The 26546-nt window shown below is 42.6% G+C and overlaps 1 protein-coding gene across 2 annotated transcripts in view; it reads right to left on the bottom strand.

Moving 5' to 3' along the window:
- PCDH15 (protocadherin related 15) overlaps positions 1-26546 on the bottom strand; it is a 2278876-nt gene that overhangs the window by 570646 nt on the left and 1681684 nt on the right. For both annotated transcript variants that reach the window (XM_063961739.1, XM_063961738.1), the window contains exon 21: positions 10333-10557. In XM_063961739.1, the coding sequence (XP_063817809.1) occupies positions 10333-10557 (225 nt within the window). The remainder of the gene's footprint in view (positions 1-10332; positions 10558-26546) is intronic.

Consider the following 26546-nt stretch of genomic DNA (forward strand, 5'->3'; position numbering starts at 1 on the left):
TATGTATTAAAAAATTATTTTAACAAAAAGTTCTGTTATTAATTTGTTACTTTTTGTTGGGTGAATATTTCTGGTGAGTGGGTTTCTCTATAGGCCGCAACTGGGAAGACCCCGAGAGGAATAGTCCCCAAGAGAACCTACTTTATGGGGATGAATTGATTATCACTCAAACATCGCATCTTACTAGCGCACTCTGTTTTTTCTGTGTTTCTATTTCTAAGTTCCTATTAGCAGGGGGACTTTCAGTTGTGCTGCTTATTTGTAAGCGCAGGAAAGGTATTGAATTTTTTGGTATATATATATATATATATATATATATATATATATATATATACAAGCACTTGTGGTTCCTAGGGAGGATATAGCACACTCCCAATAGCAAAAAGAACCAGGCGGCACTCTGAGGACTGGTGCAAAAAATAGTGAATTTTAGTGAAAAATCACATAAATAAATGGCATAGCTTTGCCGACGTTTCAGCGCCGCATACAGCCTTGAGAAAAGCGCCCTGCGCGGCGCTGAAACGTTGGCAAAGCTATGCCATTTATTTATGTGATTTTTCACTAAAATTCGCTATTTTTTGCACCAGTCCTCAGAGTGCCGCCTGGTTCTTTTTGCTATTGGGAGTGTGCTATATCCTCCCTAGGAACCACAAGTGCTTGTATTTAATCTCTTGGATGGCACCGGGGCAGTTGATTTTCATTTATAGGAGTGCCGGCCATTTGTGTCTTTATATATATATATATATATATATATATATATATACAGGTTGAGTATCCCATATCCAAATATTCCGAAATACGGAATATTCCAAAATACAGACTTTTTTTGCATGAGAGTGAGATAGTGAAACCTTTGTTTTTTGATGGCTCAATGTACACAAACTTTGTTTAATACACAAAGTTATTAAAAATATTGTATTAAATGTTCTTCAGGCTGTGTGTATAAGGTGTATATGAAACATAAATGAATTGTGTGAATGTAGACACACTTTGTTTAATGCACAAAGTTATAAAAAATATTGGCTAAAATTACCTTCAGGCTGTGTGTATAAGTTGTATATGTAACATAAATGCATTCTGTGCTTAGATTTAGGTCCCATCACCATGATATCTCATTATGGTATGCAATTATTCCAAAATACGGAAAAATCCCATATCCAAAATACCTCTGGTCCCAAGCATTTTGGATAAGGGAGACTCAACCTGTATATATAGTACTGTGCAAAAGTTTTAGACAGGTGTGGGAAAAATGCTGCAACATAAGAATGCTTTCAATAATAGAAGTGTTAATAGTTTATTTTTATCAATTACGAAAATGCGACAATAACAAGCAGAAGATTATGATAAATAAAATCAATATTTGCTTTCAAAAAAGCATCAATTCTTCTAGGTACACTTGCACATATTTTTTAAAGGAACTCGGTAGGGAGGTTGTTCCAAATATCTTGGAGAACTAATCACAGATCTTCTGTGTATGTAGGCTTGCTCAAATCCTTCTAAGTGCAGGCAGGTACTTATCCATCATGAAGAGACAGAAGGATTTGAGCAAGCCTACACACACAGAAGATCCAATGGTTGATGGATTGATGTTTGCCTGATGTGCATCCGATGGTTGCATCTTTGTATGCAACATCTGAGAAACACAGATTGTAAGGCGATGGTGAAAAGGCATCTCAATATAAATCCCGGTGGCTGCAACATTTGCACTTTTTTGCACAGCCACTGCATACACAGTTGCAGCAGCAATAGCACTGACATATATCTCTGAATTGGACCTATAGTTATGTATATACTGCACACACAAAAAAACAAATAAATAAAAAATAGTTGTATTGCTGTGGTACAGTATATATATATATATATATATATATATATATATATATAAATGCAACAGGCCTCACTCACTCACTGACCGCCTCATCACTATTTCTCTTACTTCCTGATTTGTTAGGAAGCTGAAATTGAGCATAGGTACTGTATTCTGCTGATGGGAAATAGGAAAACTATGTGATTGGAATTTTAATAAACCTCTCTTAAGGGGATGAAAAGGGAGTTTACATAATGACATCATTACCGATGTGTGGCTTGCGTTGCGTTAACGATAACAAATGGACACTCGGACCAAATGGACAATCGGACCAAAATTTGGATTGCGCCTTCAGTGTGTAAAATTTAATAAACTTAAAAAATGGTCATATCATTTTTTACTGTATCTGCTAAGGGTGCTCCTCGGGTAATGCCAAGAACCATGGATTGATATTTACTTACATTAAAGGCCCATACACACTGGCCAATTTTGAGCTCAAAGTAGCTCACTTTTGGTGTTTTGAGTTCAAACTCAGTGTGTATGGCTGGGCAATGAGTGGTAAGTGCTGATGCGCGCTCCCGCATCATTGCTGGCCACTTCCATCCATCGGGCTGTTTTACCAGCCGAGTGAACCACTTTCCACAGTCTCCTACTGTGGAAAGGGATTCACCTTCCGTGAACATCATCGCCCAGCATTCACACTGGGCAAAAACGTCCAGTGTGTATGGCCCTTAACACAGCTGAAATTTATATCTGTATAGTTTTACCAAATTATTAACACTCATGTATATGTACAACCGTGAAAATCAGAAACTTATGTGCGAAGAATGGGTAGAACAGCTAGTATACTTTTTTTTATTTTTAACAAGACCAGCTAAATATTTTTAAAAGGACAGATAAACACAAAAACTTGTGAAAGAAAGTGTGAATAACGAAACTAAAGTGTCCCGCTATGTATTTCTTCAAGCACATTCCCTTTATTTGAACCATAAGTGTGTATTTTAGTTTATTACGTTTAATACACTTTAAAAAAATCCGATTTTACCTTGAATACACTGCAAGTTGTTTTTATAGGGAAATGTACATTTGCAAACACTGCTGTGTATTCAAGGAAAAACTGTAAAATATAATGCTGATGTGTGTATGAGAGCTAGGTTTGCTTAGATTAAGGGAACACCTGTGAGTCACAGATTAGATAAATTGTGAATGTAATTACACACGCTTGAGTCATTGATACTTTGATACTGCACATCATATAGGAAAATACCCAGATATGCCCCAAATTCTCGGCCAGCACACTTGATACTGTTACAATAATATTCTAATCTGCACTATTGTCAATTTAATATTAGAATAGAATAAACTAGTCATGGCTTTCTACTCATCAAACAAGTAATGAATGTGCCTCCCTCCCTATTAATATATTGTATTAGAAATGCATATTTTAATAAAGGCATAGCTCTCTGAGTAAATACAGTTAATTAAACCTACTCGGTAAAATAATATTGCTCAGTGATAGATAGATAGATAGATAGATAGATAGATAGATAGATAGATAGATAGATAGATAGATATATGTATAACACTCCACACAAATCACTTTAGCTGCTGCTGGTGCACTTAAAAGGGAGTAGATAGTGGTATTGCAGGTGCGGCACTCAAAGCATACTTTCAATAAAAGGCACAGAGGATCGTGATGACAATACACAGCTATTGAAAAGACGTGCCTTTTATTGAAAGTATACTTTGAGTGCCGCACCTGCAATACCACTATATAATATATATATATATATATATATATACACACACACACATATATATATATATATATATATATATATTTGTGATCATATTGGGTTCTAAGGGCAGTAAACTATTATATAAGCATATTTGGATAATATAAGGAGAAAAAACTATTTTTCTGCCTAATTACAAATGACAGACGTAGCGTTTAAGAATTTCTCATTATTTAGCATACTTATATTTGATCAAAGTAACCTTTATCTTACTAATATCTGTGCACAAAAATATCTATTTGGATATACTATTCCAATTTATATAACTGTAGTGGCTTACTGTATGAACAAACTAGACTTTGCACTCATACTGTATTTGATCTGAAACTGTATGCAATATTTCACTCTGGTACAGATATAAATACTATCTAGAGATAGAATCTCATTACATTCCACCTTGGTAGAATTTTCTACCTTCCATTCCTTGAAAAAGTAATGAATACCATAGAGTGTTTTATTAAGGAGTATTAAACATAATAAAGTAAGATATACAGATATGCTACCAATAAAGAAAATAAGCTTGAAGAAATAAACAGGACAATGGTTTTAATAACAGATATTTACATTTTTTTCACACTTTCTTACACAATTTATTATGTTTATCTGTATTGTGTTAGTCTTGTCAAAATAAAAAGATGAATTTTATATAAATGCATTAAAAGTTATGTTTTGTTAGTTAATTGTGCACCGCTTCAATACAACTCCTTTTTCTTTCTGTTTGTGAGCAATAGATTCCCTTGGTTGTTATGGTCAGCACCCCTGATCCAGAGTACTACTTAGAAATATAAAAATATGGGGTTATCTAGATTATCAACGCTCAGTATATTCAGAAGTCCATCTCTTTTTCTACATATAGCCTGCGGTTCCTCAACATACCCTTGCTAAACGTTTGTATCGAAGAACTCTGCATAACCTCCAGTAATACCCCTTTAGCTGCAAGTGGAGATGTTGTCCACAACGAAGTACAGTACTACCCTGGTTTTGCTTTTTTAAATCTCATGCCTACTGTTCAGTATCTTGCTGAAACCTCTGCACTTCCTGAGTCCCCAGCAGGCTATTACATTTGGCCCAACAGTCTACTAGTCTTCAGCTGTCTTGCCAGATTTTTCTTTTGCTACCTTCGTTCCTAACAATGGCTGATGCATTTATTCTAGCTCATTAACCTTTTAACAATAGTCAGCCTTTGAACAAGAAGTTATACAATAATAATGTAATAATGTTACATAAATACTGACAATACACAGTTATTAGGCATATCTTCAAATTGCTCCTAATGTCTTTTTTCATGTGGTTATGATAGATAGATAGATAGATAGATAGATAGATAGATAGATAGATAGATAGATAGATAGATATACACACACATTATTTTACTTATATATTCTTCACAGTAATTGCATTGTTTTCAAAGTGAGTCTAGAACTTTCTCACATTGAGCAGATCCATTTTTTTCATGGACACACTAATCTTAAAGTGCTATTTACTATCATGTAAGGGCTGTAACAAATGCTAGTTTGTATGTAACAGACCCAATTATAATTAGGGGCCTGATGGATCCTCCTGGAATTCATCAAACTCCAAAAATATAACAGAAATATATATATATATATATATATATATATATATATATATAAATGTTACTGCATATACACTACAATCCTGAATAACATTCTCAAAAATGTTCTGAAGAGAAGGTTACTTGTTCTATTATTGCAGCAGTATTCTATTTTTCCTTCGAGATACAGTATTCACTAGTAAAGTATTTTCAGAACAAGAAAGCAGCTACGTGTATAGAACAGTATGAGTTATGTCTCTTGTAATACCTGACACTACATGACACATTTTCTTGTAACAATTGTAATGATGTGGTATAATGATAAGAAAATCTGAATCTACTCAAGTCATCTCTGAATTTCATTCCCATATCTAAAAAACATGGTTTTAAATTGTTAAATCCCAGTGAATGCTGAATCAGCTGCTGTTGTCTAGAATATTCTAAACAAAATGACTTTGACGCTTTGCAAGAAAAAGTATTAATCACACTTTTGTGTTTATATATGCTATTTTAGTAAAAGTTTGTGTGCGTTTTATGTAGTTTTGGGTCTAGCTTTCCAAAAGGTTATGTTTCTGTACAATTCTAAATAATTTTACTAAGCCAACAGGATTTACAAGTATCATACAGCTAATCAGAGGTATTTTACAGTCAAGGACAAGATTAAGAGCTTGTGTTATGTTTAAGGCTAAATCATTTTGGGCTAATGTTAGATCCATAGTATAACTAAGGTCAGTGGTGTTCGGGAATTACAAGTGAATGCATTTTGATCTCACTATTTAAGTGGTCTAATTCCTGTATATAGCAACCAATGTAAATGTTGACTTTCTGGTACATTTGGCTGATAAGCTACAGAGCCTATGGGTGCTTGTTTGATAGGAACATGGTGATTACACTGCTGTTATGTGAAGGCAAATAGAACATTGTAAGTTTTTAACTATTCCATCTCATTCAGCAACTCTATATATCCTTATATGACAACATACTGTATACCCCCAGTATAGCCAATACACAGTGGCGGGCTGGGCTGGGGAGCAGAGTGCCATGTGCAGCACAGGCCAGTACAGTTCTGCAGCCCTAGTGCCGCTGTTGCACTCTGTAAGCTGATACATAACAGCTGGTAAGGTTCCTCTATCAGGCAAAGTACAGTGTCCCTGCTTTAGTACATGAGATTCAAGGGGGAAGGGCTTTTTGTTTTGATGCTATTGTTTTTCCCCTTTATTAGACATGTATTAATGGTTTATCAGCACAGTGCACCTTAGTATCGGCAGCCAGCGTCAGGGTTCATCAACTTGTAGGCCCGGCTTCCTGACTCCTTCCAAGGTTTGCAATGATACACTCTAGAGTAGCTGGTAACTTCCAAGAGCCAGCCTCCTCTCTCTTCATCCACAACCATCCCACCCCCTTCCCCTCCCAGAAGCAGAAGATGTGCCAATTAAAGACCTTAAAAAGGTACGGTGTAAGCACTACTGAGGAAGGTGGTGGACTGGTTGCTGTCCTTGAACTTGAAACTCCCATGAACTTTAATGGGAGGGGGTGTTGTTTGGATGATGGCTCGGCCTCCTCTATGAACTAGTGAGTCAGGACAGTTTATTCATTCTCTCCCTGTCTGCCAGATCTCATGCTTGGATCAGGGAACATCATGCAAACTACTTGCATTTTTCTAGTTTATTCAAACACTGTTGAATACACTTGAATAGTGGCAAGTCGTTTGCCCACTGTCCCTTGCTCCCAGCATGAGTGAGGAAAAATACAGAGGAGATGCCCAGTAGCCAGCCTCCACAGCAAGAATTATGGGTGTACTGTAATAGGTAGCTATGGATTTTGTGTGGTACACACATACTGTGTGTATCCCATCATCATGGGCTAAATAAAGATGACCTCTGAGTTCCTACTACTACTACCCCTGCCCAGTCCCTCTTACCACAATCACCCACACCACCTCCCACAGTTGCCATGTATCACTACAACTATCCTCATCATCCCCAGCTGTCATGTATGTCCCTACCACTGCACTACATCTGTCATCTGTGTCTCTGGTACAATTACTACGTACAGGATAATTAGTAACCCTAGTACCAATACTATCCCTCAGCTATCATCCGTTTTGTTCTTACCAATATTATCCCTGAGTTGTCCTATGTGTCCCTAATACTACACCCACCTCTCATATGTCCCTACTACTATTACATCTCTGGATGACAATAAGAATCTGTTTTGCTAAATCATTTTTTTTTTCTTTAAATGTTTTTATTAAACAAATTATTTTCTTTCATATTTTTTATCTAATTTATTTTATTGTCTTGCATATATTTGTTATATTTTCCTGGCATGCTTAGTATGACTGCCACAAGAATGCTTTCTGTATTGTATATTAGTCACCTGAATGGGTACCTTTTTTTGTAAATTGTCACTCAAAAGCTCCCTGTAATACTGTATATAGAACTCACTGATATGTTATTTGAAGAGCTACATTTTGCTTTGTCAGATGGTGCTGGCAGATATTGCATTTGCATAACTATTTTTCATATATTGCATTGGCTATCTTGCACATAATCGCCTGCTGCAGGCACATGCATCACAGCAGTGACTATGTGCACCCTGCGTGGAGTAGTCACAGTCAGGGCTAGATTAAGGGAGGTGCGAAAGGGGCAGTTATCCCAGGGCCCCCACACATTTGGGGCCCCCACACCAAGGAGTGTAGTTGTCTCCCCCTCCCAGTGGCTCAGCTGTTCATTAACAGAGTCACCAAGGAGGCGTTCCTTGCACAGCATTTCATAGTCTCACGGGATTTCAATGAGGCATCCCGCGAGACTACGAAATGCTGTGCAAAGGACACCTCCTCGGTGGCACTGTTAATGAACAGCTGATCCGCCAGGAAGGGGGGGAGACTGCTACGCTCCTGGGTGTGGGGGCATTGATTCTGGCATCCACTGCTCCGCCGCTCGCTGGACAGGTACCGTGCATGCATGTGTCTGTGTATGTCTGTGTGTGTGTGTTGTGTGTGTAACATGGGTGTATGTGTTTTTCTGTAAAGGGGAACTCAGGGGTCTTTGTCATCTACTGGAGTGGGGGCCCCCACAACTTCATTGCCCGGGGCGCCCACCACTTAATCCGCCCTTGTCACAGTTTCCCTATACTCAATGCTTCCCTATGGAAGCGGGTGCACACTGTGTAAACACGTGCCTGCGGTCATTCACGGGCACACTTTTGTGGCAAACAAGACACACTTACCTCAACTCGTTTGCACGATAAACCTGGGCACATCTGTACATTGCAGTGTTCTGGTAGAGAAGACAGGGCCACTTGCTTGTGTTTGCCCCCCAGGCTAAAAGTTGCCAGCCAGCCCCTGCCAAAACATATGCCCATATACCAACATAACTTACAAAAGTGGGCATCTAATGTTCTCCTGTTCTCCTCATCCTAACAAATCTAATATTAACCAACCATGCATATTATACTGTAGGTCCAGGTTGCCTTAAAGAGGGATGGTTGCTATAGGAGACATCTTGTTTTAAGCTTTTCTACATAGTTTCTTATGCATCATTATTGCCAGAGTCAATATAATAATGAACGTGGTAGAAAAAGAGCTACAAGGATAATTATTACTTCTAACTATCTAATTCTTCTAATATGACAATTAGGTATATTGTATTGCATACAAATAACCCATAAGGTGCTAGTAAAAATGTTACTTATTTTAATCAAAGTAATAACAATATGAATTTTTGTGATGGAACAAGAAATTATTTTATTAATCAAGTTGTATGTGATGATGACCATAAGGAAACTGACAGATTTTTGTACTTATAAAATAAAATCAATATTGTTGTACTGTAGCTTCTGAAAAGCGACAATACTTTTATTCATGTGCAAGTACCATAGCTCATAGTACCACAGTGCACAGCACTACGCTATTCTTACAATTGCAGACTGTTATGCTGACATATACAGAGGCAGGACCTCATTTATAAAGCAAACTGTAAATCTCTTTAGTTTTGCACCTAGACTGTGCTCCCAGCACACTAGTTTTGTTCACCTGTCAGCCATAATATTAAGATCACTTGCCTAATATTGTGTGAGTCCCCCACATGCTACCAGGACAGCTCTGACCCACTGAGGCATGGACTGTGCAAAACCTCTGAGGGTGCCCTGTGGTATCTAGCACCAAGATGCTAACAGCGGATCCTATAAGATTTCCATGATGTGAGATGGGGCCCCCATGACTCCGACTACTTCTTCAAGCACATCCCACAGATGCTCGATCGGATTGAGACCTGGGAAATTTGGAGTAAAGATGTGCAGGTTCGGATATACCCAGACTTACTCAGATTTACTCCGATCTCAAACAGCATCTTATTGGCTATCTGAATTTCACATGTTTTGGATAGCCAATAAGAAAAATCTGGATAAATCTGATGTTAATTTAGCATTAAGAAGAGAGTATATTCGAACCTGCAAATAACTAACTTGGAGGCCAAGTCAACACCCTGAACTCTTTGTCATGTTCATTAAACCACTGTATTTGTGTATTACAGGAGGCATATGATATGCCGGCTGTCGGGATCCCGGTGCTCACCATGCTGACGCTATAAGTCCCGACAACAGGCATACCAACAACTATTCTTCTTCTTGGGGTGTCCACGACACCCCTGAAGGGAGAATAAATAGCGTGGCATGCGTAGCGTGCCACTGTGCCGCAAGGAGCTCTTTTGCACTCACCTCGCTGCCTGCATGCCAGTGGTCGGGATCCCAAGCACCGGCATAACATACTACACCCATGTATTACATACCTGAACAATGTTTGCAGTGTTGCAGGGCGTATTAACCTTCTGAAAGAAACCACTGCCATCAGGAATACTGTTGCCATGAAATGTTGCCATTAAAAAAAAAATATATAAATATAAACCCCCTTGCAAATCCTGCATTACCGAGTGAGTGCAAAAATTCAGTCTTACAGGTGATAGTACAAAATTCAACTTTGTTTTACCTTTCAACCATCACGGGCATATATCTTTGCCATGGTTCTGAGGATGGGGCTGTGTCCCTGAAAATACTAAACCATACCATTGTAATGTGATGCTGAGTACAGCGTGTTTATAATGACAGTCTCTGAGTGCCGACTTTCCTTTGGAGATATATACATACATGCATATATGTTATAATCGTTTCCATACCTTCACTCTCACTGTCACCGTAGCAATTCCGGGAGGCATGCTGCCTGTTGCGTCAAAAGCTTCTACAAGAAATACATACACCGCCTCCTTGCCCGTGAATGATTCATAGTCGAGGGGTTTCAGAAGGGATAGCTCTCCACTTGATGAGTTCATTGTAAAAAGCTGCAAAACTTCCTGGGATCTTATCCGATAAGTAACATTAGCACCAAGATCAGCATCCTTTGCCTGAAACACAATAAACAGATCAATATGAACATCAAAGCTGGTGAATAAAGCAGGTTGAAGGGCACACATAATTGAACCAGAGAAAATATATGTATTGCGTTTCAGAGAAGTCTCCACAATAAAATTGAATGCTTACAGTTGTTTTGCTTTTTGTTATGGGTCATTTTAATGCATCGATCAGGAGAAAATATAAACAGTTCAGCAGATATGTATCTGAAATTTCTGTCACATTCATAGTAAGTGTGCATTCTGCAATCTCTCAACTTGATTAGAATTGATTCTTTAACTGTTGTATTAACTTTGTCATCGCAAAAAGCATAAAGAATAGAGAAAGCTTTTCCAGGCGCAGTTACTGATGGCTGTATTGTCACTGAAATTAGACTAGTTGGTTTTTATTGTCTGATTATCTGTTTTTATTCAAGTTTCAGGACTAGGGATGAATTCTGGAATAGGAACGGGGTTAGCATTTGTCTTTAGTTTACAGAGAGTGCTCATTTTTGAGAGTACTAATTTGCAATAGAATTTGTACTACCCTTGCTAGTGAGTATGGTATATCAGTTCCACATATGGTACGATATTAATTGTTGACATGTCCTAAATGTCCATATTCTTATTGAAGACATGCACAGTCAACTTGTTTATCATTTAAACTCCATATTACTGTTGACATGTTCAACGTGTTGACACTGAGCATGTAGACAGTGAGAATACTGACAGTAGTATTTCTATTTTAACCTAGCCTCAGCCTAAACCACTCATATGTTCATTTTGTCCATGTCAACACTACGAACTGTCTGAATATGTCGACATTCCGAACTATTAGAAATTACTGTGTTGACATAGTAACTACAATCATTGCTAGTTGGTACGTTACTTTTTATGTGTGTCTTACCACCCCTGTTTGCAGAGATTCAATGAGCACGTTGAGGCATGCAAATGTGTACTCACACACTATTGTTACAATCACGCCAAATATCCATTCTCAGCATGCTAGGCGTTCTGCGACTCAGCTTGCACTAAGCATCTTTTTTTGTATGAAAGTGCACCTTAGCCAAATTTGGATGCAAAAAAACTGCTTCACAAGATGAATATACAAGTGAAAAAGATGCCAAAAAGTTGCTACACATGCTTGGTGTGGCTTTGTGTCTTGCACTGCATAGCATACTGAGGCTAGGTCTAGGAGGGCACATCTGTACCTAACAACCTTTGCACAGTATTCACTGCTATAGGGCATAGTTAGCTGAGTAGAGCTACTGTGAACTGATCATATCTCCCAACATTCTATCCATTGGGACACACCTTAAATTGCTACTCTTTCAACTAAATCAGTACAGTTGGGATCCATGTGTTAGCACTGGTAGTGAGAAAAGGGTGGGAGAGTCACCAGGATGTAAATATTAAATGTGGCTCATGATTTTATAAGTATGTCAGAGATTCTAGTAAAAATAGTGACACAGAGGGGAAGGGAGGGTACTGTTTACCCAGGCCTGGGCCAGATGGAGGGGCCTGTTGGGGGGAGGCCAGGACTGGAATCTTTATTCTCTCCCACTGCTCTGCCTACTATTCCTGGCTGGGCCTGAATAGCAACGCCGCAGAGTGGCACATTAGGCAGCGAGAGAGTGGAGACTGCTGCAGCAGTCTCCTCTCACACTGTCTGATGTGCTGCTGGGCGCTAAACATGTATAGCCTGCAGTAGTAAGCAGAGAAGGTGTCCCATGCAGCTGAACCGCTCTCCCCTGGAAATATCCCCCATGCTTCGGCCACTGCAAATAAGCACTTTATTGAGGTTTACTTCACCAGGGGGTTCTGGCCACACCATCCCAGATTTTGCCATGTCCGCTACCCCAGTACCTGGGCACATCAGAGAACCTAATTCAGATCTGATTGCAGCAGCAAATTTGGTAGCTAATGGGCAAAACCATGTGCACTGCAGGGAGAGGCAGATATAACATGTGCAGAGAGAGTTAGATTTGGGTGGGTTATTTTGTTTCTGTGCAGGGTACATACTGGCTGCTTTATTGTTACACTGTAATTTAGATTTCAGTTTGAACACACCACACCCAAATCTAACTCTCTCTGCACATGTTATATCTGCCTCCCCTGCAGTGCACATGATTTTGCCCATTAGCTAACAAATTTGCTGCTGCGATCAGACCTGAATTAGGCCCAGAGTTCTTGACAGCCATGACTTAAAAAGTCACTTTAACTAAGTGCAGAAACACTGACAACACTTAGGCCCTCATTCCGAGTTGTTCGCTCGCTAGCTGCTTTAAGCAGCCGTGCAAACGCTAAGCCGCCACCCTCTGGGAGTGTATCTTAGCTTAGCAGAAGTGCGAACGAGAGGATCGCACAGCGGTTACATCAAATTTTTGTGCAGCTTCAGAGTTGCTCCAGAACTACTCCTAGCTTGCGATCACTGCAGACTATTTAGTTCCTGTTTTGACGTCACAAACACGCCCTGTGTTCGGCCAGATACGCATGCGTTTCCCCAGGCACGCCTGCGTTTGTATGTGACACGCCTGCGTTTTTTCACACACTCCCCAAAACGGTCAGTTACCACCCAGAAACACCCACTTCCTGTCAATCAATCTGCAGCCAGCAGTGCGATTGAAAAGCGTCGCTAGACCTTGTGTGAAACTGCAATGGCCGTTGTGAAAGTACGTCGCGTGTGCGCATTGCGCCACATACGCATGTGGAGATTTGCCATTTTTTTTGCCTGATCGCTGCACAGCGACCGAAAACAGCTAGCGATCAACTCGGAATGACCACCTTAAGCTCCTCTATCAGTGCAGCAGAACCTGAAGCTGCATACCAGTAATGGTAAGAGGCAGTGCAGTATTAGAAAAGGTTTAAAATGGTATCTGGTAGAAATGAAAGTACCTGAAATACAGTAATTAACATGCAAAATCTGTCAGTAACCATATTTTTCATACAAATTGAAAAACATAGTAAAGTAAATGAAGGCTCAACCCTTTACCAGTTGTATCATCACTTTACACCTGTAGACATTCCAAAAGGATTATTGGTATCAGCAGCCCTAAAAATCATTCAACTGTTACAATGTAATCTCTCTATCGCCAAATGCAGAAACAATCTGCCACTTGTATTGGCACAGCCACTGCTCTATTTCATAGATTACTCTATGTTCCTGATACAGTGGGCCTTGCATGTCATTGATCATTTCATGGATACATGGTGCTCTTTTGTTATTGAGGGGCATATTTATTAAGCTCGGTGAAGTGATAAATTGGAAGGTGATAAAGGACCAGCCAGTCAGCTACTAACTGTCATTTTTCAAACCCAGCCTGTGACATGGTAGTTAGGATCTGATTGGCTGGTCCTTTATCACTCACCTTCCACTTTATCACTTCACTGAGCTTAATAAATCTGGCCAGACCAAGAATGCTAGTTATTCTATATTTAATATATAATAAGGAATTAGTTGGAAGATCTGCATTTTAACTACTTAACTGGCATGGTCAGATCACATGCGATCGCGCTGCCCCACTGTGTCCCCAGTTTTTGACAAAGAGATCCATTCTACTGATGTGCATAATATAATGTTGAATTTTTTTTTTAAACTATCTTAAATAAAAAATAAAACCATTGTAAGAAAAGTTTTGAAGGGAAAAATCATCAGTTAAGTGGTTAAGGCAATTGTAGGAATAAATGGTTATTCCAAAGACTAATCAGAAAGCCTAAAGTAGATACAATGGGGATTTATTGTTTTGTTATATACAATTAGGCCAAGTGAAGGTCTAATTTAATAGAAAGTGCAGCAGGTTTATTTCTGTTGTTACTGAGAAAAAAATCTATGACATTGTGAAATGATTATCGTCTAAGGTTGCCTTATTTAGACTACTGTAGTCCAAGCTGAGGCAACATACCAATGCAGCATTACCATTGCTCTGTATATAAAACATAATGTTCTGGGGCGTGGCTAGGCTACTGAAAGGGAAAGAAGTGCAGCCTGAGAGGTCCTGCAGAGCACCTTGCTAAAAACCCGTTTTAGAGTGCTTGGGCTCACCTACCCGCTCCTACCCTTCTCCCTTACTGTATTCAAGCCGGCTTGGAGTGTCCTGGGGGGATCCCGCGGAATCGGGGAGTGCTTTCTAGCGCTCCTGCGGGTTGCGGCCCTCCCCCCAGACTGAAGCCGGGGCCTGGAGTAAACGCGGGTCCCGACCTGTGTTGTGGGAGCCGTGCAGATACCCTCCCCGGCGTCCTTGGATACCTGAGCGGGGCCTGCTGCTCACCCACCTCACGCTGGTTATCTCCGTGCACACCCGGCGCTGTTGGCCTCTGGAGATCCGGGCGGCGGGGTCCGCGGCGGAAGCGGCCGCCATCTTGCTGGGACTCTGTATGTGACGGGAGACGGAGACGCGCGGCACTTGACCCGGCGTCCTCTTCATCGACGCCACAGCTCCTGGCGGCCAAGACACCCGCGGCGGGTCCCTAGTGAACCGGGACGGGAGCCGACGGCGGGGAGGTAAGAGGTGCCCTCTCGGGCCTGCCTTGGACCCGGCCTGTGCCCCTGCGACTGCCCTCCCATACCTTCCCAGAAGCTCCCCGTTCCTCTGCACACATACCCCAGTCCTCATATCTCCACGCTCAGGCATCGGTGGGAGGGAGCCGCGGAATCGGGAGAAGGCATAGGCCGACTCTGCGGGTTGCGGCCCTCTCGCCTTGCAGGAGCCGGGGACTGGATTTTGGCGCTGCCCCCGGACGAGAAGGGGTTGCCCCCCCTTCCTCTATAGGCTCGTGTGCCTGCGCTCCCCTCTCTGTGCCCCTCTCTCACCTCCTGGGCCCCTCTGCGCTATCGCAGCTTGTAAAAGCAGAACTAGTGAGGCCTCCGGATGGTGGTGCCCCATGGGGGCGACCGCTCTGGTACTCCACGGACGGGGGAGAACCTGACGCCCCACGCCAGTGGACTAGCTGACTTTGGGATACCCTCCTAGACTCCTGGCCTGGAGTTTCCCCGCTGGCCCCCACAGTCCCGGGATCGGGAGGTGGCCACACGGAAACTCGCAACCTTTCACTGAGTCCTGTAGGATTCGGCCGTGCTGTGACCTAGGTGTCCTCTGTCCACCAACTGACCGCTGCGGCCTCCTGCGGACCGCCTGCCGCCTTGACTTCCCTATTGCCTACTGAGGACCCCCCCGAGCCGCGACTTATTTGAAGAGCCTAATTGAGGCACATTACAAGACCTACATCCCTTGCTGCCCCGCGGTAGCCATTCTCCTGGCGGCCGTGGACGCCGGTGCGGCCTCCCCACTGGGGCTATGTGACCACCAACAGCGGAACATGAACCACCGTGTTCTATATGTTGCCATGCTGCTGACTCCCGCACTTGAAGGAGCTCGCCTGACGTATATTATGCTATAACAAGGCCAAGCCACGCAGAGGGGATAACGGGTTATACTTCGGATTGGGATATGTCCTAATGTTTCCTTCCTCGGGACACCGTACTGGACTCTGCTCTCTCCACTTCGACAAATGACAAGACGGCGCTGCTCTGGTAACGCGTCAAAAGCTAAACCCGCGACCACACGAGCTGCAGCCTTTCATACTCTATTTGGCGCCCCTGTTCCTGATCCCGCCATCTCCACGCCTCTCCCTGACTCCTTGCCGCCAACCATAATGGAGGAGACTGGGGCCCCGCCCTCTCCAAAACACCGCCAAGCTGGGCCTGCGTGTAGGGACTCTGCTGATATGGCGGCAGTCCTCATACAACTACGCTCTCTTCCGACTCGCCAAGACATTCAACAAGATTTGTCTAATATGGAAAAAAGAATCCATGATTCCCTACAGGCGTGCCTATCCACCATCCAGTCTGATCTCACGCAAGTAGCAAACAGAGTGGTCGAACTGGAAGATCACAGAGACGAAACGGACTCTAAGCTCGCTGACCTCCACGATCTAGTATCTCGATACTCACGTACCACCACTGAAATGAGACGTAGACTGGATGATATAGACAACAGAGGTAGACGGAACAACTTGAGGGTCAAGGGTCTACCTGAGGATGTACAGCCCCAGACCCTGGTGGCGACACTGACTACAATATTCAACAACCTTCTTGGTGTCGATCCCAGCTCCAAGATTGAGTTTGACAGAGCACATCGGGCACTACGGCCAAGAGGAGCACCCACGGAGCGGCCTAGAGATGTCATCTGCCGGTTGCACTACTTTCAAGTGAAAGAGACTATACTACAGAAGTCCAGGCAGGCCTCGACCATAGATTTTAATGGCCACCACATACAGATTTTCCAGCACCTCTCCTGGGTGACCCTACAGCAGAGGCGTCTCCTCCAAACCCTCACGGAAGCTCTTCGGAAGAATGATATCAGATTCCGCTTGGGCTTTCCTTTAAGCATCCAAGTCACCCGGGATGGGAACCGATATGTTCTTGAGGACTATGATGGTGTCCCATCATTCTGCACCGCACTGGGTCTGCCGTTAATCTCACTGCCAAATTGGATGGACCCCCTGCAGCTTCCCACTTCGGCACTACCCCGCAGGGAGCCTTGGAAAAGAGTGGGCACCTCCAGACGACGCAATCGGACTGGCAAACCTGATGAAGCATCGGAAATTTCTTGATTCCGTCAGCCATCCTAAATTGTGATATCTTTTTTTTTTCTTCTCTTGGTTTACCTACTGCATGCTCACATTGATCTTTTTATTGGTTGTTTAATGTATGAGCTTCAACTGCCCTGAGAGTGCCTGCTACTTTCTTAATATTAGAAATCATTTACTTAATTAACCTGGGAGGTTTCTTGTGGGCTGTGTGGGATTAGGTGGCGAGGTGGGAGGAGGTGGTTGCTTTGTTTCCTTCTACCCATTTCCTTCCTGACCAGGATGTATCCCTTTAGATTATTACTTTACTTACTTACCTAAAATTGTTGAACCCGTTATCACCCTTTGGACCCCCTTCTCTGCTGTATATTTTTTTAGACCATGGGATGCTTAATTTATACCCATGGCTATCAATGCAGAGACTGCTACTATATGTTGTTGTCTATGTTTCTTTTTTGGTTTTTCCATTTCTTTTTCTATGTTACAATTCCTGTGTCTCCCTTTCTTTCCTCATGTGTCCACCCACCTATCCCCCCCCCTCCTTTGCCACTACCAATTTCAGTTATTTATGGTGCAGCAATGTGTCAGAGTCGTAATCGAGATGTATCATTCAATAAGTTGATCCCTGCTTTCTTTTCTATATGGCTAGCTTAAAAATTGTTTCGTACAATGTAAAGGGTTTAAATATCCCTGAAAAGAGATCAAGCCTACTACACACCTTACATACTGATTGGGCGGAGGTTGTTTTCCAGCAGGAAACATATTTCAAGCAGGGGGTCTCCCCCGGTCTTCGCTCTCGTCATTTTCCCACTGGCTACTTTAACGATTACTCTGGAGCGAAGGCTAGGGGTGTTGCCATTCTTTTTGCCAAACATCTGAGACTGCTGGATGTCTCCGAAACGTTGATAGGTGATGGGAGGGGGATTCTGGTTAGAGCTTCCATAGCCCATCAGACATTCACCTTTGTAAACCTCTACCTTCCTAACCAAGGCCAAACTCGGTTCCTTAGAGAATCATTGGAACTAATCAAGCAAAACTTGATGGGTACTTTGGTGGTGGGTGGAGATCTTAATTGGGTCCTTGAACAACGCCTGGATTCCTCCTCTGGGTCTCCACAAAATACTCTTAGAGAGTCCAGGCGATTTAGAGCTGTTTTACATGATTTTGAACTGGTTGACGCCTGGCGTCTTCAGCACCCTTCAGATAGGGATTTTACCTTTTACTCACCCCCACATAACTCATATTCTCGAAAAGATTACCTCTGCGTGAGCCATGCCCATCTGGATTTATTGGCTGATGCAGCTACCGGCCAAATAACAATATCAGACCATGCACCGATTACGCTAACCCTCGCTCTCCATCATCCCCCCCCCCCCAAACAATGGCGCTGGCGATTCAATGAACAACTCCTTCGGGATCTTGTTTACCGAGGCCAAATTGAGACAGCAATAGACGACTACATCTCTTTGAATGCGACTGGAGATATATCCCCGGTTGTATTGTGGGAGGCACACAAATGTGTGATTAGAGGCCAGTGCATACAACTAGGCTCACGTCTGAAAAAACAGAAGGCTGAGTGTAGAAACGCCTTATTAGAGAAAATAAAAAAACTGGAACTGACTCATAAATCCACGTTGGCGTCGGATACTTTTATCGAACTCCAAACAGCGAGGCAAGCCCTTAATACTTTACTCAGTGACGGTACCGGCAGGGCGTTCCGTAAATGTCGACATAGATATCATAGATGGGGAAATACACCCGGTAAACTTCTGGCACGTGCTCTCAGAGCTCAGAGATCTTTGACATACATACCTAAACTCACGGGTGCTGACGGGGTTTCCCGGGCCTCTGATACAGAGATAGCGGCGATCTTCCATAATTATTACTCAGCCTTATACAACCTGACCTCTAAGCGCTGATCACAAACACAACATACAGAAATTTTTAGATGAAATCACTTTCCCGACTCTTCCACCGGACATTACTCGGGCACTAGATGACCCCTTTACTGGGGAAGAACTGCTGGCTGCCCTAGGGGCGTCTCCCAACGGTAAAAGCCAGGGGCCGGATGGTTTCCCAGTCACATATTACAAGGCCTTTCAGGATAAACTTGGCCCCCTTCTCCTACAGGCCTGCAATGCTATATCATCAATGGCTCCTCTTTCGAACCAGTCCTTGGGCGCCCATATTACTGTCATCCCAAAAGACTCTAAAGACACGACACTCCCTTCCAGCTATAGGCCAATATCGCTATTAAATGTAGATGTCAAATTATTTGCAAAGCTCATGGCTAATCGCCTTAGGCCACTACTGCCAGATATACTCCACCCTGATCAAGTCGGCTTTGTTATGGGCAGGGAGGCCAGAGATAATACTATTAGAGTCATTGATCTGATAGCACACGCGCAGATAACTGATACGCCTCTCATGCTCCTTTCCACAGACGCAGAAAAGGCCTTTGATCGGGTGGATTGGGATTTTATGGAGGCAGTACTTCGGCGCTTGGGTCTGGGGGATGTTTTCCTACAGAAGATTCTCTCATTATATAGGGCCCCGTCTGCTCGGGTTAGGGTGAATGGCGTCCTTTCTGAACCCATATCAATTTCCAACGGCACACGCCAAGGTTGCCCGCTGTCACCCTTAATCTTTGTTCTATGCATGGAGGCCCTGGCACGTGCGATTAGATGCAACCCTAACATTGCGGGACTGCGGGTAGGCAAAACTGACCATCGTCTGGCCCTCTTTGCTGATGACTTAATGGCAGTCATAACGAATCCTTTGATTTCTCTACCCAACCTTATGAAGGAATTCGCACGGTTCGGAGACATGTCGAATTTTAAAATTAATTATTCGAAATCTATGGCGATAAATGTCACGCTTCCATCTGCCACGGCATCCCCCTTATCGCAATCGTTCCAATTCACATGGCAAAAATCCCATATTACGTATCTAGGAATCCAGATTCCATCAACACTCACCACTATAACTACTATTAATCATACCCCTCTACTTCGCAAACTGAGACAGGAGATGAGGCACTGGCTCACGCAGAGGTTCTCATGGCTAGGCCGTATAAATATAGTAAAGATGAACATTCTCCCCAGGTTGCTATACCTTTTTCAAACCATTCCTTTGAAACTTCCCCCTCAATTTTTAGCTGAATCACACAAGGCGATAAGCCACTTTATTTGGGGCGGCCGGAAACCTAGGTTCAAGCATAGCCACTTATCTAGACTGAAATCTCAAGGCGGACAGCAATTGCCTATGATTTCTGCATACTACCACGCCACATTACTGCATAGAGTTGTAGACTGGTCCCGTCCCATTTCACATAGGAAGCAGTGGGTTGACCTGGAGTCATCTTCTACCAATCTTAACCTACAGGCAGTGCCCTGGCTTCCTAGATTTAGTCGCTCATCACATCCCACTGTGGGGCCTACTTTAGCTTTATGGCGGACGCTTCTCTACAAGATGGGAATCTCGTCTAAACGAACATCCCTTATGCCTATTTTCGACAACCCGTTATTCCCCCCGGGAGGGTCTAATAGGATTGCTTCTAGATGGGAGGAGGCGGGTGTGACTAGGGTGGGTCACTTGCTTGCACATGGCAAACTCAAAGCGTTCTCTGAAATACAGAGAGCGGGCGACATTCCCGCTAAAGATTATTGGTTCTACCTTCAGGTACACCATTTTGTTACCTCACAGCGGGAGGCGATAGACTTTTATAAAGCTCTCACTCCCTTTGAATCCATGTGCAGTCAAGGGATAACCCCCTCACATGTAGTGTCGGGTATCTACAAGATTCTTCAACAGGGTTCCTTTCCTACTGTCCCTTCTTTCTGTGACGCATGGGATAAAGACTTAATACACCGGGGAATCAAGATCCACTGGGACACGCACTGCAAGGTTATGGCACAATGCTCCACTAGTCTGGACGTTGTGGAAACGCAATACAAATTACTGACGAGATGGTATAGATGCCCGTCTCTTCTACATAAATTTTACCCCTCGGTTTCCCCTCTATGCTAGCGATGTAGTAGGGATACGGGCACACTGATCCACATATGGTGGGATTGCCCGTTAATTGCCCCATTTTGGAATACGACCATGGATCTATCCACAAAGATTTTGGGTGGCCCTGTCCCGCCGGGTCCGGACTTTTGGCTATTATCGCATTCAGATATACCCTTTTCTCGCTACAAGAAATCCCTCCTTAAACACTTAAATAACGCAGCAAGAGCTGTACTCCCGGTGCATTGGAGATCCACTAACCCACCGACAATATGGGAGTGGTTCCAACGCATTGACATTTACATGCATATGGAGGATGTTTATTCTGCCGCCTTAGACAAATACTCAGACTATATAGCTACCTGGCTTCCTTGGATTGAATTCAAGACCACTAAGACCTATGCTGATTATGCACCCTGACTATACACTGATGATGGAGGTTGTTAGGGCCCCCGCACTAGCTTCTATATGTTCTACGTGTGTGGCCTATTTACTCCCCTCCCCAATCTTCTTCCCCCCTTTCTCCCTTCTTCCCCTTGTCCTCCTCTTTATCTATTTGTTTCCAAATGTCTACTGCCTCACACTTTATATAAATGCTATGTCATTAAGCGATATTGTTATGGGGTTGCTCTTGATTTCAGATTCTGTAAATTCTACCGAACGTTACACAGTTTAAGATAATATAGATGAATCTGTTGATCTCTTTTTTCTGCAAACATTTACTGATGTTTATAACTACAGTTGATAAGTTATGAGACTGTTGTCTACGTTCTATTTTTGATATGTATGTTGACATATTTGGAAAATGTCTTATATTATAAAATGAAAAATAAAGAATTTAAAAAAACAAAAAACATAATGTTCTAAATTCACCTATGAATAATTGCAGTATTAGAAGTAAACTTTATATTATTTGGTATGGAGGACAATAAACTCGTTCTTTCAACTACAGTTACCATGAACTAGAAAACTCCCAAATGGGTAATAAATAATTAATAACTTTTATATAGAGCTGTAAAAGGTAAAAAAATACCTCTTGACTACATGAAAGAGAGAACAATACAGCAATGCATCAAAGCTTAATACAAGGTTAAAGACTTCTTCACATGAGCATAAAAATCACACCTCCCCTGGGCATCAGATGGACAGATATGGAATAGGAATGAATGTGAACATTCAACAGGGATCTATATGTTGTGTATATACAAAATACCACATGCAAGACAAATCCCATGCATATGAGATGATCATATTATATATATATATCTATATCTATATATATATATATACAGTGGGGATTGAAAGTTTGGGCACCCCAGGCAAAAATTCATTTTAATGTGCAAAAAGAAGCCAAGGAAAGATGGAAAAATCTCCAAAAGGCATCAAATTACAGATTAGACATTCTTATATCATGTCAAAAAAAAATTGATTTTATTTCCATCATTTACAGTTTCAAAAGAACAGAAAACAAAAAATGGAGTCTGCAAAAGTTTGGGCACCCTGCAGAGTTAATACCTTGTACTGCCCCCTTTGGCAAGTATCACAGCTTGTAAACGCTTTTTGTGGCCAGCCAAGAGTCTTTCAATTCTTGTTTGAGGTATCTTCGCCCATTCTTCCTTACAAAAGTATTCCAGTTCTTTGAGATTCCTGGGCTGTCTGTGATGCACTGCTCTTTTAAGGTCTATCCATAGATTTTCAATTATGTTGAGGTCAGGAGATTGTGAAGGCCATGGCAAAACCTTCAGTTTACGCCTCTTGATGTAATCCACCGTGGATTTTGAGGTGTGTTTAGGATCATTATCCATTTGTAGAAGCCAGCCTCTCTTTAACTTCAGCTTTTTCACAGATGGCATCATGTTAGCGTCCAAAATTTGCTGGAATCTTATTGAATCCATTTTTCCTTCTACTCATGACATGTTCCCTGTGCCACTGGCTGCAATACAACCCCAAAGCATGATTGATCCACCCCCATGCTTAACAATTGGACTGAGGTTAATTTCATTAAATTCTGTGCTCTTCCTTCTCCAAACATACCTTTGCTCATTCCGGCCAAAAAGTTCTATTTTAACCTCATCAATCCACAGAACTTAATTCGAAAGTGCATCAGGCTTGTCTATATGTTCATTTGAAAACTTCAAATGCTGATTTTTGTGGTGAGGACGTAGAAGAGGTTTTCTGCTGATGACTCTTCCATGAAGACCATATTTGTACAAGTATCTCTTTATAGTGGAATAGTGTACCACAACTCCAGTGTCTGCCAGATCTTCCTGGAGGGATCGTGCAGTCAAACGTGGATTTTGACTTGCTTTTCTCACAATCCTGCGAGCTGTTCTGTCTGATATTTTTCTTGGTCTTCCAGATCTTGCTTTAACTTCCACTGTTCCTGATGACTGCCATTTCTTAATTACATTCCGAACAGAGGATATGGGCATCTGATAACGCTTTGCTATCTTCTTATAGCCTTCTCCTGCTTTGTGAGCGTCAACTGTTCTCAATTTCAGTGTTCTACACAACTGCTTAGAGAAACCCATGGTGCTGATTGTTGAGGCAAGGTCAGATGAGTCTGGGCTTTTAAAACCTTTGAGATTGACATCACCTGGTCTTTCCAGATTGAGAACAATCTATGACACTGCCAGGTCTCAGCTGTCCAAAGGGGGCAGTACAAGGTATTAACTCTGCAGGGTGCCCAAACTTTTGCAGATGCCATTTTTTTCTGTTATTTTGATAGTGTAAATGATGGAAATAAAATCAAACTTTTTTTGACATGTTACAAGAATGTCTAATCTGTAATTTGATGCCTTTTGGAGATTTTTCCATCTTTCCTTGGCTTCTTTTTGCACATTAAAATTAATTTTTTGCCTGGGGTGCCCAAACTTTCGATCCCCACTGTGTATATATATATATATATATATATATATATATATATATATATATATATATGTCCGGTCCGGCACTCCACTTGATGAATAACTGCCACCGGTGCGATCCGTATGAGTAAATGTAGAAGAAAGAACTCGGCGGCACTCAGATGGTCTTCATTCAATATAGAAATGGATTCTTAAATACACATATTAACAAGTCCAACACTTTGGGGCCCAGATACCCCTTTGTCAAGGTGTGTATAAAAAAACAGTGTGCATCTTACCTTTTTAATAGCCAGGAGGAGACCCATTTGTGCCGCCGTGCTGACTCCTGTGTGCACGGTATAGGGCTGATGATGATGCCAGCAGGATGTTGTTCACAGAGCAATTAACGCCCCTGGATAAACAACATGAGGCAGAAGAACTCTACCATCAATTACTAAAATTAAAGAGGAGAGAGATTGATTTTCTCCTGCACGGCATCTCCCTCTCTTACTACTTTAGAGAGAAAAAATGATCCCTAGGGGATTCAGGTTTAGGAACGTACCAACGATAGGTAGGTACAACCCTGAGTTTTGTAAAAAAAAATGGGTTGGGATCCTTAATAAGTGCAGCCTAGATCTTATGCTGTTGGTGATAGAGGAAGCAGGATGAGAACTGAAAGTAACTAAGGAGAAAATCTCCTCTTTTAAACAAGATTACAATGTCACCTTACAGCAGGACACTTCTCAGGATTGGTTGGCGAAACTTCAAGGCCAATGTGACAATTATCGGAGAGATTTATTGAAATTCAAATGCAGTAAACATCATACCATGAAGGAGGATTATGACAACAATAAAGTTTACAGGTGGTTAATGGGAGGTGATACATATAATCTCAACCAGCAGACTGGGAAGGCAAAATCAGGATGGCGCAGACATAAGGAACCTCAAGGTAGGGACCCACATTCCTCTAATAGTGACAGTGAGGTCGCCATTGGCGATTCTGATGGTTCAGTAGACACCGCAGCAGCCCCTTTAGGACATGTAGGGGTAACCCCACAAAGAGCAAGAGGAAGAGGTCAACCACCCGCAGGAGCGGTCAGAACACGAGAATCAAGAGATCAAGCTGTAAAGAACAAAACTTAGTTTATAATCTAGCGAAATGACAGATCATGGAAGCAGAATTGAGTGTTCTTAATAAGAGCCTCTTTTTTGGTCCTACTAATATGTATAATGAGTTCAATTGGAAGATTGATGTTTATCGCCTTTCCCGCAAGTTACGCCTACGTGAGAATTTTCAGAATCAATCAGAGTCCCGGGCAAGTGTCCAACATCAGAACTTCATTTCATAGCGATCTACTTCAAACTTTTATCCACAATCACATAATGCGTCCATCAAATCCTTCACACGTCTGCTGGATGAATCAGTGGTTACATATGCAGCAGCTGCGAATATCACCCATCACAATTTTTCTCCTCGGGAATGGACAGCTTTGAAGCAGTTGGGCTCATATAGAGACAAGGACTGTGGACTGTGGTTTGGAAAACGAAGCTGAAGATAATAACCTGCAGGCTGTGGTCAGTGGTACAAAGGCGTGGCTGGTGAAGGAGATCTGTGGAGTATGGCTTGAAAGACGAGGCAAAAGACCCAGGGCTGACTGTGCCCAAAGAGTCTTACTGGACCGGGTTTTCCAGGAGCTCTTCCACAGGCAGTAGCAGGCTAGAAATGGCAGGGCTGCAGCAGCAACAGAGAACCAACCAAGCAGGATCAGGAGGAACCAGAATATAGCAGGAATCCTGGGAGCACAGGCTAAAGCACCTACAACAGGGTTGTAACTTGAAGCACTGGCGTCCCTGTCCTAAACCAGCCCCCTTTTATAGGGAGAGCTTCCCCTGGATTGGCTGGAAGAAACAGGAAACAGGAACTATGCTTAAAACTTGGTCTCCAACATGGCAGCGCCCGGTAATGCAGACCTTTTTGCAAAGCCACATTGCTCACTGCCCTTGGTCTCCTAGCAATGGCTCAGCAAGAGCGACGCACTGTAGCGGCATCCCGCTGCCATGAGCGGACCCCCTCACCACCGCTACTGCTGCCCACAGATCCGGCGCAGCAGCCCATCTCCGCCGCTGCCCGCACATCACCATGGAAGCCAGCCCCGCGGCCCCAGCATGCCGGTAAGACTCCGGACACTGACAGTACGCCCCCTTTGCGGGTGGACTCCGGACACCTATGTGATTTAGTTGGAAACTTGGCATGAAATGTCCGATGAAGTCTTGGAGCATGGACATCCTCTGCATCTACCCAAGATCTCTCCTCTGGCCCATACCCCTTCCAATCAACAAGGTACTGGATGCGACCATAATGTCTGCGAGAATCGAGGATCTTGTGAATCTCAAATTCGTCTCCATGTGCTGATTGGATCTTGGGTGATTTAGGCAGAGCGGCTCTGAACCGATTAAGTACCAATGGTTTTAAGAGAGAAATATGAAATGCATTAGGAATTCTTAACTGCGGAGGTAATTTCCCTTTGTAAGCCACAGGATTCAACACTTTTTTGATTG

The sequence above is a fragment of the Pseudophryne corroboree genome, chromosome 3, assembly GCF_028390025.1.
Source record: "Pseudophryne corroboree isolate aPseCor3 chromosome 3, aPseCor3.hap2, whole genome shotgun sequence".
NCBI lineage: Eukaryota > Metazoa > Chordata > Amphibia > Anura > Myobatrachidae > Pseudophryne > Pseudophryne corroboree.